The 17,770-nt window shown below is 30.2% G+C and overlaps 2 protein-coding genes and 2 non-coding genes across 5 annotated transcripts; 1 reads left to right on the top strand and 3 right to left on the bottom strand.

The window, feature by feature from the left end:
• Positions 1–228: 228 nt before the first annotated feature.
• LOC130444576 (39S ribosomal protein L38, mitochondrial) lies at positions 229–4,005 on the bottom strand. The gene is made up of 6 exons (XM_056779785.1): positions 3,642–4,005; positions 3,423–3,578; positions 2,813–3,137; positions 1,946–2,104; positions 1,307–1,443; positions 229–572 (listed from the first exon to the last, which is right to left on the bottom strand). Exons 1-6 carry the CDS (start codon positions 3,781–3,783, stop codon positions 280–282), a joined length of 1,212 nt encoding a protein of 403 aa, XP_056635763.1. The 5' UTR covers positions 3,784–4,005; the 3' UTR covers positions 229–279.
• A 1,459-nt stretch (positions 4,006–5,464) lies between these two features.
• Positions 5,465–17,415, bottom strand: LOC130444575 (pyrimidodiazepine synthase-like). 2 transcript variants are annotated; one of them, XM_056779784.1, is made up of 5 exons: positions 17,220–17,415; positions 10,350–10,458; positions 9,186–9,408; positions 7,250–7,492; positions 5,465–6,413 (listed from the first exon to the last, which is right to left on the bottom strand). In XM_056779784.1, exons 1-5 carry the CDS (start codon positions 17,242–17,244, stop codon positions 6,279–6,281), a joined length of 735 nt encoding a protein of 244 aa, XP_056635762.1. In that variant the 5' UTR covers positions 17,245–17,415; the 3' UTR covers positions 5,465–6,278. The 2 variants fall into 2 exon arrangements, with proteins under 2 accessions (XP_056635762.1, XP_056635761.1); XM_056779783.1 differs by lacking the exon at positions 17,220–17,415 and adding an exon at positions 11,238–11,453.
• On the bottom strand, positions 10,239–10,311 carry Trnaf-gaa (transfer RNA phenylalanine (anticodon GAA)). The gene has a single exon. It is a non-coding gene; the product is annotated as a tRNA-Phe (tRNA).
• A 209-nt stretch (positions 17,416–17,624) lies between the features above and the next one.
• Trnar-acg (transfer RNA arginine (anticodon ACG)) lies at positions 17,625–17,697 on the top strand. Its single transcript has one exon. It is a non-coding gene; the product is annotated as a tRNA-Arg (tRNA).
• Positions 17,698–17,770: the final 73 nt, after the last annotated feature.

Genomic DNA, 17,770 nt, shown 5'->3' with positions numbered 1-17,770 from the left:
TATTTTCAATATCTTTCGATGTGGCGCGGTTTGTTTCCTTGCTCATTTGAATTATATATGGACATCTACTTACAAAATTATATATCATATTTACTGTTTTTGTATGAACTCATACATTCAAATAATATCTACTAGTTTAGAAATTCTTAAACAGTTTGAAATGCTAACTTATAATTTTATGCATTTCAAACAAATTGTTGAGGTAAATAACTAGATTCTCAAAATCAATTTTGGTAATTGAAAATTATGTATTAACATCTAATTAATTACATTGTTATTTTATTCTATGTCATTTATCCTGCCCCATTTCAGCCTCGATTTTCTAATTTCAAGTTTAAGCCAGGAAGGAATGTAACCTTCAAAATAAACAGCGTTAGGATATGGTAATGGAGGTGGTGGAGCTTTAAACGGATGGACGTTTTTCATTTTACGCATTAAAAATTCTTTGTTAATTTGTTTAGGATCTCTGTACTTGTCCATATACAAATTAAATGGTTCTCTTATAGGGAACCATTTCTGTTTCTTTATGTATGGTGGAGGAAAGTCATATTCAAAGATGGGTTCCTTCATATCTGAAATTAAAATATACAATATTAAGTTTCTGTTATTCTTTGAAACAAAAACATATCTTCATGTTTGATGATCAAAGAAAGTGATTTATTTGAAACTCCTTCAATTATTGATTATATAAAAGGCATTTAATAACAGCAATAAAATACATTAGCTGCAAAATAAACATCAATATTTGCAAAATAGTTTCTAATATTAGTAAGTAATAAAAATTGTCAATGAGACATCCATGAAAGGTTGCATGAAAGCGACCAGTATGATAACATTTACCATTGTTTTCTTTAAAATATGAGTTGTTGAGACTGATTCTTTAAATTAGTTTTATTTGAGTATAGATACAATTGATTGTTATGTCTTTGGAAAGCCTCGCAGTGTTAAAGATGCCTCTTCCATTCCTCATAGGAGTGCTGGAAATCTGATATTGGAATAGACTTTAGTTTGTAGGTTTCAACCTTTTGAATGTTTCCTAATGTTCAATATGACGTCCTTTCAGATGAGTTTTCAATTGACAGAAGAGGAAAAATCAAGTGACTAAGGTCCACAATTTTATTAATCATTTTTGAAAAAAGATAAGTTACAGGAAATTCTCATAATGTGACCAAATTTTTACATTTCAAATTAAAAGGTCGAAGGCTTTTGGAAAGTTGCTTGATATTTGTTATATAGTGTCTACTTATCAGTAATTATTCTAAGAGTACGAACATCCAATTTGAAATTTTAGTAAACTTATACTTACTTAGTTTGTGGTGATAAAAATCTTTTAGAGATTTATCCCAATCTGACTGATAAAATGCCAAACCAGCTGGTGTCATATTGTCTTGAAATTGTTTGTAAAAATCATAAGTATTAAAAGTTCTCTCTGATAAGGTTAGGCTAAAACATCAATAAATCTTATCACCATTCCAAATATAACTAGCAAATATCTAAACTAAATTCAAACATTATATAACAACATAAACTCCCTAGATACACACTGTTAATGGGGATTTGGTCCATAAATGTAATAAAAAATATCCAAAGATGTCTCTAACATCCATGATGCTAATATTTGTTGCTCTTTACAACATTAATTTTATCTCATGAGTTTATTATCTCCTTATTAAGGAAAACTAAGAAATCTATAACCTATCATAAAAGTAAACCTAAACCAAGGTCTATTGTTATAACTGTTTCTACTAATTTTTGGAACTTCAGTGCTTCCAACATAACAATAGTACCTAATGAAATATAAAATTCAACCAAAATTTACATTTGGTACTGTCCCTTTCTATGCACTAAATTAAAATTGAAAGAATCAGTTGAAGAAAGAAATTTCCAACAGATTGTGCATCAACAGAGTCTTCAATTTATGATAATATATAAGAAACTTAATCACCAAGTTCCTTCTTTTTTGAATGAAGAGAGGTCCAATTTCTTATCTTGTTTGTACAGTATGAATATCATTCTATGATATCCAATTCCTTTGGGTGGAAAAGGCTGCAAATATTCAATGATGGTTTCTCCATTTTCTATATTACTTCCAGGTATGTTTGTTCTGAAATTAAATTTCACAATTTTAATAGTCAATATTATTTAACAGTCAGGAATTGTTTCTAAACCACACAATTTTTACATTATTATTGGGCAATAATAAATACCAAACATACAAAATATGAAAATTAAGTTATACTAATAATGTTGACAACAGTGACATACTGAATAATTCAAATTAAAAAATAACCACAATTATAAAAATTATAAGTATATTTATTTATCTGGTCCCATTATCTTTCAATCTTAATAAAAGATCATTTTGGATTCATTTTTCTCCACAGATGTTTTGAGCCATTTAAATTTCCAATCTTCTATGAACTAAACATTTTGTTAATTTTACTTTTACTTACATCTTTCTATATACCTAAGAGAACAATGTGGTCAAATTATTAAATCAACAGATTAAATTAACTTTAATTCATTGGCATCAGTTTGAAAATTTTATAGTCAACTTTTTAATTTCAAAAAATGTATTAATTTTACTCCAATTTACATTAAATAATATTTTTAATAGCTTCTTTTGTACTAAATAATTTACACACATTCCAAATATATTCTGAATATGTTTCTAGCTGCACATGAATCTGGTGAGAGAACATGTTTAGTATATTTATTGTGAACAAAGCTAATATTAACACCAAAATATTTAGGTATTTTGTGTGTTAAATTGATTGTTAAAATTAGTGACACTACTCAATAAAATACTTACACACACCAATGGATATATTCACTTGAATTTTCTGTAAAATGCCCATCAGGATTAACTAATGTTAATGTCCAAAGTATATTTTCATCACTATCATATAAAACTTTTGGACATTTAATTGAATCTGCTGGCTTTATAATATTTCCAAAGTAAACGGGTAGATCACCATTTTCAGTTTCATAATATATGTTTAAAGGTACTCTAGGGTAGAAATATGCATCACCAAATAAGTGTTCAAAAACACCATAATGATCACCAATTTGTTTAATTTGTTGAGGTCCTGCTGTTTTCAACCATTCTTTATGAGTTTCTTCTAAATTTATCAATACTGTAAATGTTAATAATTATAGTTTTTTTATGAATAAAGGAGGTTAATTGAATCTAACTGTATCAGCAACAAAAAGTCAACATAAATGTTACTGTTTTTAAAATTAGACAATGAAAATATTTTTCTTCTAATATTTTATGAACTAAATAGGATCATCAATTAATAATGTTGTTCTTGAATGACATATTAACTGAGATCATTTATTGTAATTGAAACAAATACTAAATATAAAGGAAATCTCCTTTTATAAATTTCCTACAATAATAGAAATTACCAGTTACTTACATTTTTTATCTCTAGCTAATTTTTCAAGAGCAGTATTTTTTCTTTGTTCTTTTAATAATTTTAACCTATCTTGTAATACTTTCGTTCTCGAAACACGCGGTGGAGGTAGTCCTATATCAACGCGATAATGAATTGAGGGGTCTTTATAATTGGCTTCTAGAATAAAATTTTATCCAATATCCAAATATGAATCAGGTGAATATGTATATTAGAATTTACCTGCTAGCTTTGTTTCTAAGGATTTCGCAACACCTGGTGGTTTTCCTCTTAAATGATGTCCATGTCGTATTGATCCACAAACGGAAAGCCCTATATTTCCATTTATATTTTTACAAATAACATTCCATAACGAGCTAGCCATTTTGATACATAACCTCTATGTCAAAAATAAATACAGGTTAACTTCACATTTATCTACTTCTTTTAGATTACTAACTGCCTATTATTTTTATATATACTTCCTTCATTTGTACTTTTGTACAACCAATGACAACTACAATCGTATTTAGTTTTCCTCGCATTTTTATAGTAAATACCTGTAGCTGCGAAAATCAAACTATAACATGAAACAATCTCTTACAATGCCAGTTTTAGTTTCATATTTTAACTTGCTTCCTCACTTATAACGTCGAAGCGCCGCCACTGATGATGGAAATTTCTATTTCTGTCATCTATTTTTCTTTTTTATCCCTTATTGACTATATATACATAAAATTGTTTAAAGTTTATCTCATAATTAAATAATAAATAATTTTAATATCGATTATTAAGAGATATTCCAGGGCTCTATCTATCAAAGTACCTCAATATTCAAACAAATAATTTAATGTCTTGTATTATAAAGTCCAATATAGAAGTTGGGAAATTTAAAAGCGGGAAAAACCTACACAGTAGGAGACCTGTTGAGCGTTATTTTGTCTTATCGACATAATTAAATTAATCTTTTTATATTAAATATTTTGATATTAAAACAATAAATTAGTAAATAAAGAATTTTATTTAAAATTGTTATTTAAACATTGAACGTCACGAGAAATTGCCTGACAAATTGAATGCTGAAATAGCGTACACTATCTTACGACACAATATGAAGTTAAACTATTCTTTAAGCTTAATAATTTATCTGTGTAAATGAAAAGTAAGTTTTATGTTGCAATGTTGTCAAATTTAATTGGTATAAATTCCATTTATTAGAATTGAATTTATGTGATATCATCGCGGTGATGTAATAACAAAAATATAAGTATAAAACGTTGTAGACCACACAAGTCGAAGCAAATACGCGTTAAAAGACTAATTAATAATAGTCGTGTCAATAACAGAATCTGTAACAAGGGCATCCCTATCCACCGCCTTTACTAATAAATACTATCGCCAATATTATTTCCCGTTTATTTGGTTTGATTTTTTAAAAATGCTTTTTAAAATAATTAAACATGATTTAATTGATAAACTAAACGAGTTTAAGGCTGAATTAGATGTTTTATAGACTCGAAAATAGCAGTGTTATTGCTTTAAACTAAAATATTGTAAATATTAAACAATTAGTTTATGAAATGTTTTTTAGAAACGCCTTCGACTTATACTTATTTCAAAATTGAGAATCATGTTGAAGAAGATCTAGTAATACGTATTAGGATAGACAATGGACTAATAATATGTAAAGATTTGACAATATTTTGTGTTCTGAAGAAAATATAGGCCAAGTTTAATGAATATACAGTAAACGTAAATGGTGAATTTATTTAGTACTTACGTATTAGGTACTCTTATGGCCAGAAATGAATAACTTAAACGGAGTGTTGATATGATGATAGAAAACAGTGTATTCAGTTTGACAGCTTTGTTAATACATGAAAAAATAAAGCTCTTTCCATGATGAGTTTCTATATTTTCATTTTGGAGAATGTCTAAAGGTTGGCTATCACGAAAAGCCCTGTTTAGTGTTGGGTATGTGAAAATAGGATGGTGTCAAATTCAGGTCAATAATTAACTACAGCATTTTTGATTGTTATACTAAATTAATTCTTGAATAAAACTAGTTTTTTTTTTCAAAAAATATTTATTATACTTCTAAGTACCAGCACCATTAATATACAAAAAAGTAGTAACAAAAATTTTATTCACATTCATTCTGAAAGTATTAAAATAGTTATGTTTGATATAAAATATACCATATTGGAAATTTATTCAAAATTAAATGTAAAACATGATTAATTTCTGGCTTTATGGTGCTACACGAGCCTCAAGAGTTATACTGAGCCTCAAAAAAAAAATAATTCTAGTGCACAATTTTATGAAATTTATTCTAAATAGTATGAAGAAAAATGCACGTATTAAATATAAACCTGCATAAAATGTAGGTATATAACACAGATTTTTAGGCTTTTATGTAAAAATCAAATGAAGCTAGTGAAAGTCAAGTTTGAATATTTAATTGCAATTTTTGTTCCATCGTAGATTTCTAAACAAATCAGATATTTTTACTTTCATAAACCTTGGATTAAAATAAAATAAAAATAGTTGATATTAATATTTTATCCTGATTGGAGTCAACCCTATCTTCTTAGATACTACATATAAATCAATAAATTTTCTATCTTTTAAAGTTAGTAATTATGTTCAACCATCCATGCCACAATAATAAATAATTAACGTATATTTATAAAATGAACAAAATTTGCAAAATATATTTTGTAAATGTATAAGGCTTAAGTGAATATTACTTATTATAATAAAGTCGCAGTAAGGTAGGATGTGATATTGACAACAGTTTTCTTTACCAAGTACATATACTTGCGCCATTTTGAAAGTATATAAAGTGAGGATATATTATATATAAAGTTTGTTTGCGGTTTAATTGGAGTTTAAAATTAAATCGTAATCAGGCATTCCTGCTCTATATGATTGCAAATATTTAATGTGGTAATCTGAATGAAGTAAACTCTTTTTCACGATAGCTTCTTCACTCATCTGATTGCGCCACTCCAACTAAAACAAAAAACATCGTTTTATCCTATCTTCGTCGATATGTAAGGTAGAGAATTTTGAGGTGTTATTTTTTCCCAAAAATTTTTTTGATTCTATGTTGATGTGTAATTTTTCCTACTCATAGTCATTTTGTACTTCAATCGAAAATTTTATGCCTATCTCGAAATGGATACCACAGAGATAGATGATGATCGATTGAATCACTGTAAACTCTATACCCAAAATAGTAGTGATTATAGTAGGCCTACCTCATCAACTGGAAAATGGATGCACTTGAAACCTAACGTAAATATGATTGATTTCGTTCTTTTAAAAGTTACTGGACCGATGTGTTCATGGGAAAAGTTCTTGATATAATCCTTGGAAACTTCCAGTTTTAATTTTTTTTTTGAATATAACTTAAGCCAATTGAAAGCAAGTCAGAAAGGCCTTGCAAAGCAATAGAAAGGAACCATGTATCTCAATTTGTTCTAATGAAAATATGCATAAAAAGCAAGAAATAAAGCACTATTTCAATAGAAAAATACTACAGACTGGAATTGTGAATTCGTTTAACAACTCTTGTGGAAAAGCTTATTATTAAGAGGTAAAATGGCCAGAAGACTAAACAATATTTAGTTAATCAAAGTCTAATGATGGTATATTTTGATTATATGATCTTGTTAAGCACAAACTTCTGGGACTTAAAAGTAAAAAATATGTATTTAACATATGGAGGTGGAATTAATTTAGGACTAAAATAATAGTGATAAAGAGATAAGGATGAAGTTGGTGTCAAGTTAGATAAATAAATTATAGTATATTTTGTTGTTATAATACCTGATGATATTACATACCAATTTCTTATATCTGTCCCTTCGTAGTAGATGTTGGTTGCCAAACACTTTTAAAATGTCCGCTCTTTCACACCAGGGCCATATCAATAAATCTAACATGCCCGGTTTGGTGCCTCCAAAGAAGGGAGTTCCTCTATCTTTTAGTTCCTTTTCGAAAGTTGACAGACCTTTCGTTATAACTTCGTCATCATTGATATTCATTCGACCAATACTCACCATCATTCGGTACATTGTATTAATTATCTAGAACAATATAGACTACCCGGTCAAAATTTTTGTCCACCCCATAATTGAATTTCAAAATAATACACTTTAACAAATTTCTCTTTCATTTGTCAAGGAAAGTTCAAAACGGTTTCTTATCAACTAAAAATAATGGCGTAAGGTTTATATTATGTCGGTGAGTGCGATAAGTTGAAACGTGCAAGTATCGGCTGATTTGTTTATTATTCCTCAAATGTAAATTTTTTCTTTGGTGTTAATGACTTTAGTTTAGTCCCAGTTATTCCTGGGAGACGCAAGAACGTGCTGTAATTTATTTTTTTTGCATCAAGACATCTTTTTATGAAGTTCGTATACGAATTGTTTTCAGACTTTTAAAATGGATAAAACCAAGGAACTATCGGTTAAAATTCTTGCATTGCCAGACTAGGCAAAAGTAACAGTGGACTATAGCGTAAAAAAATATGCATTCAGCAGGAGCTTTCGCGATGAAAAACGTTCATAGCTGCATCGAAAAATCACAATATCTGCAATATATGAAGATAAACGTATAGTTTCGAAAATTAAATGTGATCGACGACTCACAGGCCTAGAGATAGCAGCTCAGATCTATGAATCTAGGGTTCTTCCTTTGAGTACTTTTACAGTGAAAAGTGGATTGAGAGGGGGATGAAACCTTTTTGGAAGGGTGAGAGTGAAAAAACCTCTTTTAAAAAGTAAAAATAAAAGTAAGAGGTTGCAGTAGGCTAAAGAACAAAAAAATTGGACGCATGAAGATTGGGAGAGAGTTTTATAGAGTGATAAGTCAAAGTTTAAGGTTTTTATGTCTAAGAGAAGAGAGTTTGTGGGCTGGTCAAAGGGTATTAGATTCCTTTGTAATCCTGATTGTAAAACACGGCAGAAACTCGGTGATGGTTTGGCCGATGTTTTGGAAGAAAAGCGGCTGGAGACGTAGTAAAAATTGAAAGTATTTTGAAGAATGAAGGTTATAAAAGATATTAAGAAAATGTAGTGCGTTCTGGCTAGCGCCTGATCGGCAGAAAATGTATCTACCAGCATGACAGCGATCCCCAGAATTTTTAGAAACTGTGCAAAGAGTATTTGAAATGGAAAGGAGGAATGTACTACACGTAATAATTTGGTCGTCACAGTTCCTCGACCTCAATCCTATTGATTGTTGTGGGAGAGGTAAGTCAGAAAGCAGTGTCCTATTTCCACTTTCACATCTTTAGAATTTAATGAAAAACGAAGGGAACCAAATAGACTACTATTATTTTTCGAAATTGTTACGGAGAATGCCAAAATTGTGCATCGAAATAATAGAGAGTAACATCAATGAATCAAACATTGAAATACGTAACAATTACATAATGTAGATAATTATATTCTTATCTATTATGTTTTTTAAAATATAAATATCCAAATAAATCGTACTGTTTTCATTTGTTGTGTATCACTCAAACTATTGGGTGGACAAAAACCTAACCTAATCGGTATACAAAATTACAAAATTTCTCAAAAAGTGTAGGAAAAACTAAGAATTACTTGAAAATGGGTTTTCAATTTCATTTTCCCTAAGTATAGGCTATCTGTATAATAAATTTTTAAAAATATAAATTCAATTGATAATAAACTTTGTGATGATAAAGTATGTAAAGATAAAATATTTATCTTTCATAAATTGTGTTATTCAGTTTCAAAATATTCAACTTACCCTGTTAAATTGTTCTATAAGGATCCTATCTTTTGCCTTTTGTAAAGGATCTTTGGGATAAAGAGGATGTTGATGGTATCTATCTTCAATGTAATCCGCAATGATTAAACTTTCCCATAATACTTCTCCATTTTCAACTTCCAGAGCTGGAACCTTTCCACCTGGTACTTTATCAAATAACCATTCAGGTTTATTTGATAAATTTATATTGACTACTTCATATCTACAAATATAGATATATAAATAGTGAGGGCGAAAACAGTAGGTAATGAAAAATGCCGATATTTCTATTTCATGGAAGTACGAAATTAGAAAGCAACACTTGACAGTAGAGAGAAGCCTGGAGTATGGTTAACTTATGGTAAGATATAACAGAGCGTTTGTAGAGGTCAGAGCCATCTATCAAGACCAGGGGGCCCTAGACCTAACATAGAATAGGGCTCTTTCTGAACAAAAGGTTCTCGGTAGACAAGATTACATAATCTTTTGAAAGAAACATATCAATTCACGTAAAAAAGAAATTAACGCGGTGTTTCCATATCAAACAATTTTTTAACGCATCTAAATGTTCTTGGTTTTAAAACAGAAGAGGCCTAAAATGAAAAACATTTAGATGCATTAATATATCAAAAGGTCTAAGACATAAGAAATGGAACAATTTTTTATTGATACATTGAGCCTGGTGTTTTGGATAAAATTTGTTTCAATGATGTTATAATTACATATTTTATAAAGAAATTCATTTAATTATTTTTTTAGTATTATTTATTTGGTCCTTTAGGGTCTTCCCTGAGCCCGGAAACCTAGACTTGGGTTTATGTATAAAGACGACCCTGGTGCAGATTACATATTGTAAAAACACACTTAACGTTCAGTTTCTAACATAAAAATGGTTCATCATCAATTTTAGTGATGATATAATCAAATTTCACTTAAATTTATGTAGAGACTTCTATTGTTTGCTATTTATGATTATACCTGTATATTCTCTTCTTTAAATTTCTTGTTATAAATTTGCTTTGTATAAAATAAATAATTTTTATTAAAAAAAAATGCCGAAACCCGGGATCGAACCAGGGACCTTTAGATCTTCAGTCTAACGCTCTCCCAACTGAGCTATTTCGGCGATAAAAATTGGTTGTGAAATAAAGTTTATATACTTACGGAATCTTTTTAGCATCCAACACTAATGCCACTCGTTGAGCATACGGACAAAACCGGTTGCTGTATAGTCGAATTTTGTTACCCTTTAATGGCGGAGGCTCTTTTGAACCTAAAAGACAAGTATTACATCATTGATCAATGCGTCAATAACACATTATGCCAAAAAGAAAGTCAAGATGATTGAGTAATACTTGATTTTTGTTAACCAGATATCAACAGCATATTTTTGTTAATATACCAATGACAAAAATAATATCTTATATATTTAATATAAATATTTATTCTAAACAAGACAATTTCGTTACCAAAGTAATAATTAAGTATGTAGTTAATTTTTGAATTAAATTTGGTTGTTACGAAGCTATCGGAGAAAATGATGTTTTAAACATTTTCGTTTAATCCGTGATAAATGTTAGACGTTTTTCGAATATACAAAGTGTGATAAAAAGTGAGGTTAATTATTTTATTAAAAATTCAATTGGAACATAACATAAACTTTAAAATAATCGCCTCCAAGGTACCGCTCTTAGCACTTTTATCAACCTTGTATCTTTGACTGGAAGCAGTTCAGCAAGGATTCTTTCTAAGTGGCTTTCAATTGCTCTGCTTTTTTGTCAGGTGTCAAAATTTTTCCCTTTTAGTATATTTTTTATTTTCGGGAAGAACCAGAAGTCTCACGATGTTAAATCTGACGGATTGGACAGACAAGAAGTGACTCGGGGCAAGTTACGTTATAATACTAAAGAAGAAAGCTGTCGATCCATTTTACAAGTATCTTTCTTCACAAATCGTTTTGTAAACTGACCCTTTCTCCACTTTGAAACTGTTTATACCACTTATAAATAGTCTAGTTATTACTAGACTAGTACCAGTACTTTTTCAACTTACCATAAACAGTAAAGTTAATACCTTGTTCATAATCCATCTTCCACGATATCTCTCGATCTCAATAAAGCGGTTAAAATAGCAGACTGACAAACCGGGACGAGTTTAAACTTCAAACTATTTGTTTCAAAAAATTAGTTTCTATACCATTTCACTTTGGTAATACGTGGGATTGGAAAAGTGGAGAATGAAAGAAAGAAATATAAGCCACGGAAATGGACGCCCTAAAAAAATGTGGATACCAATGGAGGTCAGAAAGAAGAGGTCAGAGGAAGACCAAGATTATCATGGATGCATGGGTGGCAATTAGGCATCGGACAACGTCGTAGAACTAATTATTAATTCAAACAGATGAAGTGTAAGTTGCTTTTGTAACAATTAATTATGTTAGCACCTAATCTAATAGTTAATTCTTTCATATAAACTTTAATTTATATTTATTAAAACCATACTGGTTCTTTTATATAGGATTAATAATTGATTTTCACTTGGAAGGAAAATGAAAAAAATTTTCAAAAATCAATGTATATCAAGTAATCGATATCAAAACTTGTCATAAATCCTTTTTTATGTATGTAGAATAGGTTACCACGATATCAAATTTTAAGATATTGAAAAATGTTGATTTTTGTCTAATGGGGACATAATTTTAAGATACGCACATCGGAATATACCTCGTATGGAAATATAATTAGAAAGACATGTAGAATGATTTTTGTCAATATTTACACCTCTCATAAATGGGACGCAACGCCAATGGGTTTGTTAATGAGTCATTTTTTTCTATCACATCAAAAATAAATTAAACCAAATTTTACAAAAACAATATGAAATAATAATAATAATAATAATAATAATAATAATAATAATAATAAATTGAAATGTAACGAAAATTAACTAAATTATAAGTCATGTTGTCTAAAGCATTTTCAAATAAAACTGAGTTGATAATTTTCGATATCTTAAATTTCGACTTCCATACAATTGCTGAGTCGCTGTTCGGAATTATGTCAAAGCATTTCGGAGCTTATTAGATTAAATAGAATGAATCCATGAGCGTTTCAAACCATTCAATTCATTTTTTTCTAATACATTACCAGGGGAATGGTGGCCTTTATTTACCCAATGGTAAAGGAAACTTTGGTATAGGAATGCGAATGCTAGAGGCATTCCTTAAAGAAAACTTATCACATATATGACTCAAAAACATTCATCAAAATTTATATTGAAATATGTTTAATATACGGGTCGGACCATAAATTTTTTTTACTTTTGTAGCCGGTGTAGGAATCGCGCCTTGCAGAAGAAAAGTTTTCCTATATCAGGACGATTTCTCCCCCGAAATCTCTATATCCTTTATAAAAATGTCCCTATCCCTTTCAAAAATGAACCAAGAGTCTCTCTTTTCCCTCGCAGGAGCTGCGCGGTTTCTCTCTTGTATGAAATATGGTTTCTTTCGTCATTACTCGCCGTATTTGGATAATATTATTAATTACACAATATTAGTCTGTACCTAAGTGTAAATTTAATTAAATCATGGGCTAAAAACTTGTAACTATTAACGTAAAACAAATAAAGCGGCGAAAAAATATGAGAAACGAAGAGACCGTGGCGCAAGTAAATGAGACTGTGCGGAACGATCTTTAAAACAAGAGTTCAGATGGTTTATGGCTATACAACTTTCCGTTGGATATTGAAGTTGGACTCAAAAATGCATCCCTTTCAGTTACAGTTAGTGCAAGAATTGGAAGTGGAGAATGATTTAATTTAAAAAAATATTGGTCGATCGGAAGTTTTGTCAACTCTAATAACATTTACTTCTTGAAAAGCTTCACTTAAGGTACCAAAGAACTTTACATTTTCCAAAAGTACTTTTTTGATTCAGTACTTGTTAACTCTGCAGAAGATGTGAGAATGTTCTTTTTTAACAAGAGTTGTATTATTTTGAGGATTACAACAATAGAACATGGATACAACAAGATGGCATACCTGTCATCTAACGAGTTTATCGGTGGTTAAAGAAATGTTATCGCGCATAGGAGATATTACATGGCTTCTCTGCAGCACAGACTTATCTACAGCTGTTTATTAGTTTACATGAATAAACCTAGGACAATGAAATCTAATTGAAGCAGAATATTCGTCAAGAAATTGATAATATACTGCTATGCATCGAAGATTTTTCGCAAGTCTAAGAGCGAGGGTTCAGGAATGTCAGCATCGAGATATTATAAATTTTATATTTCCTTTCTTTCATGGTAATTTCCACTTCATTTTAAGTCGAGAAATGAATGTGATGATTGGCTGTTTTCGTGATACAAGTATATCAATGTCCACTGTGATTTCAGTAAACCAAAGTTTAAGGCTTGATTACAATGAAGAACTTTCAATACGATTTCTTCTTTTTGATTTGATTTGTCTAAGAGTACTTTCGTATGTTTACGTACTGCCAAACAGCGATAATTATTGCAAATAGAATTTAAAAAGTTTAGGAACACGTTCTTTAGAAATCACTTTTTATAATGGGACCGCCCGGAGATCACCGATTTACATATGAAGAGCGTAGGGTATATCACTTTGATATCCATGAAGTTGTTGGACAAGTTTTGGTTTCAACGAGACAAAATCCAGGGATTTGATCTAATACGTATGAGTTATGAAATTGCTTGTGTTTATAATGTTAATTGAATAAATTGGCTGTTTTCCCCACAGTTTTCAAAAAATATTAAAATAATCTTTGATTTGTTCAGCAATAGAAAATAACATTTTGAAAGTATCCAGAAAGCGTCTATTAACGAACAAAAAGATCAAACAAGCTGCCTTTGTATGAAATTACTGATTTTTTACAATATTTTATTCATTTGACAGAAAAAATTACACATTAGCAACCGTTCAAGAGGTTTTGCTCTTTAAATCAATTAACACTTTTCTTTGCAAAGAGGATGTAAATATCTATAAAAATAGATGACGATCTGTCTGATTACTCTAACCAAATGTATTCCTCTAGAACAAAAATCCACGTAGCATTTCTTTAAATTGTTATACTTCAAAATGTCGGGTTATACTGTTTTTTGTAGCTCAGCCTGTACATCAATTCAAACTAAATACCAGGAATTGGTGATTTGATTTTCATAAAAACACTGGTTGGAGTAAAAGGTCTGTGACTTCGTGGTGAATGTTTAGTAAATGAAAACAGAATAAAAAAATGAGAAGTGATAAAGTTAAAAATGAAGTTTGTTATACAGGGTGTTCCACGACGAGTTAAAACTATCTGTATATGGCAAAATATTTATAGTAAAATCATTAAAATTTCTACGTTTGGGTTTTCGGATACGATCTTTTTAACTATCGTAAAAAAATAATTTATAAAGGTTTGCAACGGTGAAAAAGTACGCATTTTCCAAAAAAAAGTTTTAGATAAAAAGATTTCAAAAATGTATAAATATACAGGGTGTTCCGTTTAAAATAACAAAGTTACAGTCGACTTCCGGTAGAACCGGGAGTCGGCCATCTTTGGAAATATTTTAGTTAAAAAGATCGTATACCAAAACCCAAAAGTAGAAATTTTCATGATTTTACTATAAGTATTTTGCCATATACAGATAATTTTAACTCGTCGTGGGACACCCTGTATAAAGCTTATCCTATATATTTGGATATTATTCTAACAGCACATTGTTCCACAGTTCATTCAAAAATTTGCAATTTTCCTTTTAGTCGTAATTTTTATTTTAGAGCTTAACCTAAAATAATATCTGCGGGTACGCCTATTTCATTTATGTCCTACTCAAAGAGGTATTTCGAGTTCATTTTAAAAATAGCAATGGAATAAGGTTAGCAGCACAACGAAATTAATTATTTATGAACCTATCATTTCGTTCTCTCTCTCTCTCTCATTATAACAACAAACTACAACTATGAGGTAATACAACGAAAATAAATATGATACCTACTACTGAACAAACACACTCAGGAAGAATTTTTTGATGTAATTCGGAAGGTTGCGAAATTAACCGGTACTATAGACGAATAGATACAAGGATATACCGGGTGGAAGGAGTAGAGAGATTGGTGATTATAGTATAAACTTTTATACGAGGAGGTTTGAAGATATCCTTTAGAAGAATCTTTAATGGACACGAACGTATGATCCGCACCAAGTATTCTCGGCATATGAATCCTTTCTTGAAAAATACTGTTAACCCGTTAGAATGAAATACAGAATGGAAAAAAGGCAAAAATGTTGTTTTTTTGAAATCACAATTACTAAGTTAATTGTTTATTACTATTAAATACCAGGTCCCAGAAGTACCTGGCCCAACAAAGAAAACACAAAAATTTTGGAAAAAAATATATTTATTTTTCAACGTAATCTATTTTTAACTCTATACTCTTTTCCCAGTGATGTTCAATAAGTTCGATACCCTTTTTATAATAAGAATCGTTAAGTTCCTCAAAATAGCCATAAACTGTCGACATGACAAACAGATGGGGGATAATCCGATGGAGCTAAATCTGGCGAATAGGGTGCATGAGGTAGCAATTTAAACTTTACTTCATTAATTTCGGCCATTGCAATAACGGATGTGTGAGCTGGTGCTTTGTCTTAATGAAACAACACTTCTTAACCAAATGCGGCCATTTTGATGTCTTCGCTTGAACGTTGCAATAAGCTCACCACATGAAGCGCGTTATTGATTCGGGCGTCGCTTTAGAGCGACATGACTAAAGATCGGCCGTATCTTGAATGTGTTAAAGAGAGCGGTACGTAAGTGAAATTGTACTATTAAAAGAGTGAAAAAGGGCATTTGTTTACCACTCTCTATCTCTCTCCATTCGTTTTTAAAATCAAAATCGTTATTCTCATCCTTTGACATGGTGTTCTAATATCTATCAGCAGTTCGGGTCCACTTGAACAAGCTCCCATACCTCGCTCTCTCTATTTTTAATATTAACTTTATAGAGAGAAAATTCAATTGAAATTCTCTGAAAGCCACAGAGATAGACTTTTGGAGACGTATGTGAAAAACAAACCGTATAAAATTCTGAAATGTAATAGTGACAGATTGGCAGAGTTGGTATACCTTAAACTAACCCTCGTAGAAACTTACTTTTTCATTTTATTCTTAAAGTGATTAACTTATACACTTTCTTGTTTAAATAATTTATTAAGTAATATTATACAATGTTTATAATGAGTTTCACCTTAAATAAACATCCTATGAAGTTATTCACTAATCAGTTTTATTATCCAAAGGTCATTAACATTTTCCGACCTAGGTAACACGTTTATCATTTACCTTTCAAAAACAGTATCGTTGACAAAATGGAGCATTGACAGTTGTACAGGGTATGTCCGGAAAATAATCCGTCTCAGCGCGCGGTAGGGCGTAGGCTTAGGAAAAATTACCTCAACAATAAGTCCAATTTTGTTCGAAACCAATTTTTTACAACAGATAAAACAAAAAAAAAGAGTCAAGACAAAAGTGTATTTCAGTGAAGGTTAAGTACCACCGCAAACTTTGAATGCTATTTTATTTAAGGGGAAAAAAGTACGAATACCATTTGAAACATATTAAGTGTCCATTTAAAATGATGTGCCAGTTAATTGCCTTTCCCATTCAAGATTCTAAAAGAAACATTTTTCCCTCTTAAGGGTTACAAAGTGCTACTCTTGAAAACAAAATGGTTCAGTTTTTCGATCATATTGTTTATTGGGAGTAAGATATTGAATGTGAGAAGTTTTTTCAATAACACCCTGTAGATTGCAATAAAAAATGTTTCAAATACCTACTCATTACCATTTCAATTTTTCAAAGGTACTTATATTGCACTAACCGATTGCAACAATAAAAATTAGCGCATTGGTTGATGACATCATGTTATTTACATTTGCTATTTCGGGCTACAAAACACAATTATGATGTATAGATACAACAAAAACTTGTTTGTATGAAGTGATAAGTATTAGGAATTATAACTTACCTTTAGATAAATGTGGACTGTTCATAATATGTTCAAAATAAGAGATGACTTCACAAAAAACGTATTGATTACACTAGTTATCGATTATTTTCGTGAAATAAACTCTAACTACTTACTCTCTTCCTGTCACAATACCAACTAACATCTTAAACATTAATAAAAACGACCAGCTGATTGTAAGCTGCTATTGAAATATTCTGCCGCCATCTATACTTGAAAATAAGCAAGCTATACTATAGTTCACTGTAAATTTTCGTAGGCACATCATTTGAAAGTAATACATGAATCTTTGCTATGTGTGGAGTTGTTATGAATGTTATTTATATATATTAACATAATTTAAAAATACTAAAATATTTATTTAATTATAATATGCTGTGATATCTTTGTGTACGGTTTGTTCATGGCCCTGTGGCGCAACGGATAACGCGTCTGACTACGGATCAGAAGATTCCAGGTTCGAATCCTGGCAGGGTCGAATAGATTTTTTGGTAATTAGTATCTATTTTCTGGATTAATTATTGTTAATCAAATAGTGAGACTTTATGATC

The sequence above is a fragment of the Diorhabda sublineata genome, chromosome 5 (assembly GCF_026230105.1).
Source record: "Diorhabda sublineata isolate icDioSubl1.1 chromosome 5, icDioSubl1.1, whole genome shotgun sequence".
Classification (NCBI taxonomy): domain Eukaryota; kingdom Metazoa; phylum Arthropoda; class Insecta; order Coleoptera; family Chrysomelidae; genus Diorhabda; species Diorhabda sublineata.
Note: the sequence above shows the minus strand (reverse complement) of the source record. Positions and strands in the feature narration are given on the sequence as shown.